This window comes from Dama dama, chromosome 2 (assembly GCF_033118175.1).
Source record: "Dama dama isolate Ldn47 chromosome 2, ASM3311817v1, whole genome shotgun sequence".
NCBI classification, from domain to species: domain Eukaryota; kingdom Metazoa; phylum Chordata; class Mammalia; order Artiodactyla; family Cervidae; genus Dama; species Dama dama.
The window spans coordinates 12,517,332-12,526,801 of record NC_083682.1 but is presented as its reverse complement, the minus strand read 5'-3'; the positions used below and the strand labels follow the sequence as shown (position 1 = coordinate 12,526,801).

Here is a 9,470-nt window from a genome sequence, read left to right as displayed (position 1 = left end):
CCCTTTTCCTTGAAGCCAGTTGGAGTTGGGCTCCTCTCAATTTTGATTCAGGCTAGGTCCTAGAACTTTCACTCCCAGACACAAACAGAGGCACCCATTTGTTTCAGCACCACTATGAGTGAAACCCTTTGTTCTTTACTGAGAACAGGGTGTGCAGACCACCAAATGCAGTTCATCAGCATCCTGGGCAGGAGTGCCCTAAGTGAGAGTGAGGGTGTGTTAGGAGTCGCCTTACTGATTCCTGAATCACTCCAAGCATTTACACTGCCTGTGCCAGGCCAATCCTGTCATTTCCTCGATCAAAGACCGAGAAATACAGCCTCAAGAAGACGTCACCCAGGATCCAGGTCTCTGTAGATGTACTCGCTTGGTTCTCTCTAAAGCCAATATAGCAGTCGCTGCTAGAATCCTGGGGAGTCAGAGACAGACATCAGTCAGCCTGAGCCCTTACATGTGACTCCCACAAATATCCAGACCCAGCACCGTTCTTTGTTTTATTTCCCTCTTTTGGTAAGAATCAAGTGGTTTTATGAGCAGCAGGGATGTGTGAGTTCATCCAAAACCAAAAAGGGCCCATACATGCGGCTGCCATGAGGAAGGGTGTGGTGAGTGGAGGACTGGGAGTTGGGAAAATAGTGGAATGATAAACAACAAAGTCCTACTGTAGAGAGTAAGGAACTACATTCAATATCCAGTGATAAACCACATGAAAGAGAATAAGAAAAAGAATATATATATTTTTATGTGTATAATTGAGTCACATTGCTGTGCAGCAGAACTTAAGGTGACACTGAAGATCAGCCACACTTCAGTACAATTTTTAGAAAAGAACAAGAGTGTCCATTGTTCTCCTCACTCCCTGTTTCTTTCCTTCTGACTCCTGCTCCTTGTTTTCTCTACCAAGAGTGCAGGTCCTCCTCTGGCATCACCACAATCCAAACTGTATTAAAAACCTATTTTTTATTGGAGTATAGCTGATTAACAATATTCTGAGTTTCTGGAGGACACTAAATGGACTCAATTGTATGTAGCTATGTATCTTGGTCCCAAAGATACCCCTCCAATCCAGGCTGTCATATAACTGAGCCGATTTCCCTTTGTTACAAAGTAATTCATTGTTGGTTACCCATCTTAAATATAGGAGTGCACACAACATGTTCTTGAAGACTTAACTCAGGAACACTGGGAAGCCTCCTTCAGCCCACACTCACCCATTTTGGCCACTCCAGGCTTGGTTGGGTAATGTACTTTGGTTCCCCATTCCCACCAGTCAGTCCGTATCCCTCATCACCCCTAGTTAAGTCCCGAGTGCCCCAGTGCAGAGCACGTTAGGATGCCATTTGCATTGAGTCCAGTGCAGTGTTGCCTAGAACCAAGCAACCCTCCATATGGCTCCATGAGTTTGTGGTTTTAGAATTCCTGAAATTCCCCCTGTTCCTCAAAGCCTTCTTTGAGCCCATCAGCCTGCTATGTACTCCCACAGGGGGCTGACATGAAGCCTCCTCCCTGTGCCAGGGTGAGCAGTCGCTGTGCACCCTTATTCACCTTAGTATCCAACATCCCTAACCCGAGTAGGGGTCGGGTACCCCAAATCACAAAGGGGACACCTGGCCAGAGCAAGGGGAAGAAGCAGCCGAGATCTAGGGTGACCATGTAATTCAACATCCAAAGCAGGAAAACTTTGAGAAGGGAAGGGAGACTGTTAATTTATGATGGGACATCACACTGGGATTGTCCCCAGCCATTCTCCTTGTAACATGGCCTATTTCAGGGACTGCTAGCACTGACTTTCATGTTCATGCACCTAAGGCTTCAGACTGAAATGAAGCTCTCTGAGGACTGAGGGCCTCAGTGTTCCCCTCGCCTTGTGACTCCCACCATGCCAGCATGGTGTGGAGTCTCCACATTTATTTCAGGATGATCAGTGTCCCAGACGGCCCTTTACTCTCAGGTAGTTGTTCTGTGGGAGGCACTGGCCCAGCCACAAGGCTCAGAGCATCTGCAATGGTGTGACATGGCCTGCAGACGGCGCCCTCTTCCCAGCAGCAGCCCATGGGTTCCTGCAAGCTCCAGTATGAGAACCAACCCTCAGTATTGCCCCCTCACCTTCATGGTGTAGGCTTGAGCTGGCAGTGGGTATTTGATGCCGTTGATGGTGAAGTCAATAGAGGGCAGGGTATTGACCACAGAACATGATACATAGTGCTGTTAGAGAGAGAGGGAGAGAGGTTGGCCCTGGAGATCCTTGATGTGTGTGGAGACTGGGAGTGACCGTGGGGCATGACCTTTCACCTTGGTGGCGCCGAAGAGTCTCAGGATGTTATCGACCAGTCTTCCTGGGCCAAGGATCAGTGATGTCCCAGTGTCCACAAAGGCCTCACAGCCGCCATTACAAGCAACAACCCGGCTGCTAATGGAGATGCTGAGAGACAGTGGAACAAATTGGGCATCAAGGTCACTCTGAGTCTCCCCAGAGCCGCCCCATTCCCGACTGTCTCCTAAACAGCCCTTTGTCTCTTGCCCTGACTCTCTTCATCTGCTCTTGACACTTCATCTCCCTTGACATCCTTGAATGCACTACTTGAATACACCAGGATGTTTTGTAGCTTGACACAAGCTGCTTTTCCTTCCTAGAAGAGTCCCCTGCCCTTTGACTAGCAAAGTTCTTCTCATCTTCCAGATTTCAGCTTAATTGTACTGTTTTCGAGGAAGACTTTCTGCCGGTGTTTATCAGTTTCCTTTCTTGGTCACTCATTGTAGACCCTTCCTCACGTCTAGCATGTACCAAAGTCACAAGTAACTAAGTGTGGGTGTCATTTTTGTGCATCTGCCTACTTAGATGTGAGGGCGAGTTTTATTCTCATTGCCTCTCTAAAGTGCCTAGCACACAGTGGATGCCCAATGTTTGTCTGTTCAATGAGTGAATGAAGACTGTGAAAATAATAAGAAACATCCAGAGAGCTGTATCCTGTGGGGATCAAATAATGGGTCGAACACAGAGTGAAGATGAGATTCACAGGGGCAGCAGATTCTCATAGTAGGGGAAAGAGGCGCTCCTCTGGGAGAGGGTATCTCCCAGCACTGCTCCTACAATCAGCTCAGACCCTGAGACCCTGGCCAGGAAATACATGACTAGCCCACAGAAACTCCAAAGGACAGGTCACCTTTTATCTGAGGGTATCACACAGAACCCTATCAGATATTGCTATTGTCCTCAGGTCACTCCTGGATCCCACCTTCATGATTTTCTCAGTTATAGCCCCTGCCCCACTCTGTGCCCCGGGATGTGGGGTGTCTTTTTTATTAGTTGCTTTCATGTCTTAAGACTGCAGCCAACCTCTCTCCACTGCTGGGTAGCTTCTCCATAAGGAGACCAGTTTTCCCCATTTTCTGAAGACTTTCCCTGTTTCTAAACTGACATTTATCTGTACTGAGAACTTGCTTGGTCCCAGGTAGCCCTGGACAGTTGGTCATCTTATAACTCTGTCCAGGCTGGGGAAATCCTCCCTGATCCTGTTCACCACACTGCAGAGTCCTCTGACCATGCTCCCCGCCTCACAGGTCAGTGGGTGCAGCGCTCTCCCAGCTGCACAGACCTCTCTGGACCCTGTGAGGACCGTGGTCAGAGCCCTGGTCAGGAGGCCTGGGGATTATGAATCCATGCGCTGTTTGTGTACCTATGTGCTTGTGTGTTTGTTTTTATATGTGTTTGTATGTGTCTGTGTGTGTGCTTCTGTGTCTCTGACTAGCTATGCATGTTTATATGTGTCTCTGTGTATGTTTATATGTGTCTGCTTGTTTTTTCCATGTGTCTGTGTGTCTGTCTGTGTCGTTGTGGGTGGTGTATATATCTCCGTGACTATTTGTCTGAGAATGCATTTGTGTGTGTCTGCCTGTGTCCATGTACAGTACTGGGAGCCTCCCTTGGGCTGACCATCAGAAGGAGAGGCTTACCGGTCCATGTGTACATGCCAGTCATCCGCTTGGATCAGTGGTACCCAGTTGAGTGCTCCCTGGTAGTAGGATTTATCCACCCCGCCAAACATCACCACACTGCCCTCCGGCTTGCTTCTGTAGAGAGAAGACAGTGGGGGAATCCTTGGAGGATGATAACAACAGCACTGTCTGAGAGCTGTGCTTGTCTATCCATCAAGGCCCTAATAAGGTCCTCATCGACAGATGCAGAAATTGAGTCTAGGAGAGATTGAGAACTAGACTGAGGTCAGTTACTGGCTAATGAGTGGCACATAGGAGGCTAGAAGCTGAGTCACCTGGCTGGGCTCCACCCACTATATCTTCTGAAGATACCCGGGACCTCCTGTGACATGAGTGCTCAGACACCCTCAGAGGACAGGGTGCTGAAGCATTTTGGCTTTCCCCTTGTCCACTTTGTCATTTTTTCAAGAAAATCAAGGCCTGCAAGTGCTAAGGGTGTGGGATCAGGTCACTCAGAGTTGGCTCCACTGGCCTGTGACCTCTACTGTCCAAAGGGCCCCACACTCAGAAGTGACCCCACCTCTGCTCTCCCTGTGTTGAAATGCCTAATATTTCTTGAACAAGGGGTCCCACACTTTTGTTTTGTGTCCCAAACTTTCATTTTTCACTGGCTCTTGCAAATTGGGTAGTTGGCCCTGGGCTCGCTTTGAAATGCTGATGAAGAAGGAAAGATACCCACCATCCTTCTCCTTCCTTACCAAATTCGTAAGCAAATCCTAATGCCTTTCCTTCCAACTTGATTCCTGTTGCCTTCCATTAGTCATCCTCCTCACTCATCCCCCTAGATCAAGTTACTGATCTTAAGCCCAGGAGCAGGCTTATGTTCCAATAAAACATTATTTATAAAAGCCAGTGGTGAAGCCAGGTAGGGCCCTGGGGCCATAGTTATCTGGGATTATATTATCTCTCAAGATACTTATTTATTAAGTGTTCTATAAATTTCCTACAACTGAAAGCAAATTATAGCAAATTTGGAAAAATGGATTGTCCATCTCAGACTTACTTGCTCAGGTAGAAGGCAAAAACAGGCTCAGAAATGGCACCTTGATTCTTCAGGTTGTCAAAGATGGGGATGCATCCAGTGAGAGATAAGTTGGGGTAGTTCAAGCCCAAGACGCCATCAGAAGGCATTCCCTCAAACCCGGAATTGTTCATGCTTAGAATAAATGGCTGGTCAGTACTTACGAGGTCCCCAATCTGTGGGAGAGAAGAGTGATCCCACTCACAGATACATGAAGTGGGGCTAGGACTGAGCTGGGGTGCTTTGTCATTATATCCTTAGAGAAGAACTGAGGCTTGCCTGTGTGTTCGGTGGACCTCAGTCAGTTAGACCAAACTGGGAGGGGAATTTGGGTTCCATTTGTGAGAGGCTGTGAATTTTAAAACATCTGCCCCTCTGAAAAACACCACCTGAGTGAGTCAAATTGGCCTCGTGGCTTCTGTACAGGTGGGGCAACCAAGTCAGACCAGAACCCATCGGTGCCCCCTTGTGTACAAAATGAGCCAAGAGCAAGATAGCCTTCTCTTTGGCATCACTGTGACCTAATGACAGGAATGGACTGCATTCTCTGTAAGGAACTGTGGATTCTGCATCTGTCCAGGAAGACAGAAGCTGAAAACACAATCTTGCTTGCAGGGATCTATGAAATTCCTGCCTGGGGATTGACTTTTGGGGATATGTGTGTCTTTGTGTGAGTGTGATTGAGAGAGAAAGAGAGGGGGGGAACTACTCAAGTACTTTGGGGGAGGCAGGCCATAAGTTTTGTTGGACTCTCAAAGGCCCCCTCGAGTGAGAACTCATTTATCAGAGCCCCTAACTTCTCAGGCCTCCAGTTTCCCAGTCTGGGTACCTGAAGCCCTTGACTGCCCCGAGGGTCCCCAGATCACTTTTATCTTGTCCCCAAACACCCCACAGCAACTTCAGTCCTGAAAAGCCAGCCGAGCTCCACTGTTTACCACATGTGTGTCCTCAGCAAGGCCCTTGCTGTCTGCACCTGTTTCCTCATACGTTTCATGAGTTAAACAGAGTAACTACTGTGTGGGGTTGTTGCAGGACTAAAAGAGTTATCACCTGAAAGTGCTGGAACAGTCTGAGAATATAGAAGTGGGTGTTTCTTTCCCCTCTTCTCACTCCCAGCAAAATGAACCTTGAACTGCTCATGGGCAGAGAAGCTGCAAGTGCCCATCTCAAGCCACTCTCGGTTAGCTAATCTGTGTGCTCGTGTGTCATCACGGGCACTGCCTCCCCAGGGACAGGATCCCGTGGCTAAGATGGCCATTATCTATGGGAGTTAGGTTAGGAAGGGTCCTGCCAGAAGGTCCTGCATCTGTTTTGCAAGCAGTGGTCACTTCATTGCCAGTCCTGACTCAGCTTTTGTTACACTCTTACCCGAACGGTGTCATGAACAACAACTCCCTTCATATTCCCAGCAGTGTATTCGATTCTGAATCCCGTATCGGTAGGCTGGAAGGTGGAAGACTCACGATGTCTGAACAAAACGTGTGAAGCTGCAGACACAAGAGATAAGTGTCGTCAGGTGCTAAGGGTGCAAAATAGGGTGGCAGGGCAATGGAAAGATGGTCCAGGTTCAGAGTGTCTGTACTCACAACAGAATCGGCTGGAGCAAAGGATGGAGGGCACCCACAAGTCAGATGAGCCTGTGTCAAAGGCAACCTGGAATTCCTGAGGGGGTGTTCCAATGGTGATATTACCCAGGTAGAATATCTAGCGGGAAAAAATAGTGAGTAGGTTAGGGCAGAACTGGCTACCCTCTATTCCCACACACATGCCTCCCTCTGGATGTCACATATCTCTTAATATCACTTTCTAACCACCATGCAGCTCACTGACTTTGGTCACAGAGGTGCCTGCATTTGATATATTTTTCCTGTGCTGCATGATATGCAGGATATTGACCCTATGACCAGGCCTTGAAGTGTTACCTACTACATTGGAAGCACAGAGGCATAACCTCTGGACCTCCAGGACCACTGGACACCCAGGGAAGTCCTGGTACCTTCATTTGAGAAGCTCTGTAGTCTCTTCAAACCAAGCCTTAGCACCCCCTTCTCCAGGACGTCCTTCTTGATCAACCTCAGCCACTCCCTTTAAACTCAGACCACACTCAATCAACCTCACAGAGGTGACCCTATCATTTGATATCTATTTACTAATACACCTATCTCTCAGGCCGGTTGAGCATTCTTGAAGACAAAATAAGCCCTTTCTCTAATGTAAAAACAGAAACCGCAGTGTTAGATACTTATGCCTTACACGGAATACGGGTTCAGTAACTTTTTACGGCTGTGGTTCTTGCTTCTGTGGAAACTGAATTCCTCTTCTTGGAGATTCACAAATGTTTTGCCATTGGTTCTACCATTTGATCAGTGACAGTTCCCTCTTCATCTGTAACTTACTGACTCATTTATTTCAGAAGGAACAAACTCCCTCAAACTAATGACACATCTTTGACACAGAAATGGATCTTTACCTGCCACCTGGTAATTGCTGGGCCCAGTCACAAAGATCAACAGTTGAGGATGAGAGTGTGTTCTCCTCTGGGTGGGGTCCCTGTGTTCCAGTGTTTCTGCCTTCTGCAGGAACCCCAACCCCAACATCCCACCTGGGACCTCCAGATGAGCCCTGGTGCTAGTCTAGAGCACGAGGGGGCGCTGTGGAGCACCATCCTCCCAAAATACTCACATCCTTGATATTTCTCAGGGGGTGAGTAGTTATATTTGGGCCAGGAGAAGAAGTCTGGAACAGTCTGTAAGCATGTTCCTTCAGGAAATTGTTCAGCATGTTTTTCTCACTGCAGGTTTTTCTCATCAGCTTCACTCTCATTAGAGGTATTCTTTACCGAGCATTTGACAAAGAAAACAAAGAAGAAGCTAAAATTAGCTGTCAGTGTTCAGGTAAAACTGTCATTGTAATGGCCCTGTGTATTTTCTAATCATTTTTATGAGGCACATTATTATCAGAATTTTATGCATATACCAAGGCAAAGACATAGGTTTGATTACAGGTTCTGTTCTGCAAGCTGGGATAAGCCATATTACCATGTGGTGTCTCAGTCTCCCCCTCATAAAATGGTGGAATGTAGCAATACAAACACTCCAAATAGAATACCTTTGGGATAAGTGAAGTGATGGATATAAGGTACCTGATAAACAGGAAGTCTCAACAATGACAGCCATTAGCATTGCTGTTGCCATCCCACTGTTTCCCTCTCATAAAACCTCAAGGAAGGAGGTGGAAGGGGGACTCTTATGCTCTTTTACAAGGGAGCAATTTGAAATGCAAGATATTACTGAGTTGGCTGTGGTCACACTGCTTGTCAGATATAAATATGTATATCAAAAGGTGTATCTTTCTCCAAGTTGAAAGAGAAGAGGGAGTTGAAAGAAGAATCCAGGAGATAGGGAACAAGTTAGGGAAATTCAGAGGCTCAAGAAGAAAGGATGAATCAAATGAAAAATTAAAGGAAAACAACACAGAGAGAAATACACTCACAGAAACTTCGAAAGAGATGAAGAGGTCAATGATAGTGATACAGAGATGCAGACATAGACATATACACACTGAAGTAGACAGGGAACAAAGAGGACATGTTGAATAAAATGTAGAAAAGTGCTATTCCACAGGACATCTGCATAGACTGTGCACTGAACAGTTGTAAGGAGTTGCACTTTCAGTAGATCATGACTTGACCCCAAGAGTTGTGCAACCATGCAAATCTACACCAAGACCCTTGGGATCCACACTTCCTAAAGCAAGGTACTTATCAATACGTAAGGGCTGAATTTCAAGACTGTCAGGGAAATATTCCATTCCCATCTAAACCTGATGGGTGGAAGAATAATCAGGTGAAAAGAAAAAAACTGAGAAAGGAAGATGATGCAGCTTACAGTCCCCATACTTACTTGACTATGCACTCTGAGAAGGCCACCAGCCCGAGGAGCACAAGCCACTTCATGCTACTTTCCTGGCTCCAAGTACTCAGCGAAGTTCGGGTTCTTAGCATGTAGTGGTGACCGGGAGTTCCTAGTTATATATTCTCTGACCTACCCTATTTTCCCCTTTACGCCACTAATAGATCTGATAAAAACACAAAGCTTTCGATAAAATCTTTATCTTCATCAGTGTCCTTGGCGAGTGGACTTTGAAGCTTCTCAGAATACAGACAATTGAACTGTAATCACTTACTTGAAGCTTGGCTGGAAAATCTAACTGATCTGCATGGGCATCTAAGGAGACGATAACCATGCCTACTTGGAGAAAAATCTGCTAAGAACATCAAGAAAATGGTAACTAGGGGCCATACTTGACATTCATGGTTTCATGTCATCTTCCTAGCCACTTCATGAGATATGCATTGCTGTATTCATTGTAGAGGAGATTGCTAGAAGGATAAGTTGTCAAATGGCAAAGTGAAGACTTCAGGGACAGCCCAGGGACATACAACTGGCCTTAG

At 46.7% G+C, this 9,470-nt stretch overlaps 1 protein-coding gene across 1 annotated transcript; it reads right to left on the bottom strand.

Annotated features, from left to right (window-relative positions):
* Positions 1-259: 259 nt before the first annotated feature.
* Positions 260-8,972, bottom strand: LOC133066299 (pregnancy-associated glycoprotein 1-like). Its single transcript, XM_061157244.1, has 9 exons — positions 8,920-8,972; positions 7,700-7,850; positions 6,604-6,721; positions 6,386-6,504; positions 5,000-5,193; positions 3,955-4,071; positions 2,293-2,422; positions 2,107-2,205; positions 260-409 (listed from the first exon to the last, which is right to left on the bottom strand). Exons 1-9 carry the CDS (start codon positions 8,970-8,972, stop codon positions 260-262), a joined length of 1,131 nt encoding a protein of 376 aa, XP_061013227.1.
* Between the last annotated feature and the right edge of the window lie 498 nt (positions 8,973-9,470).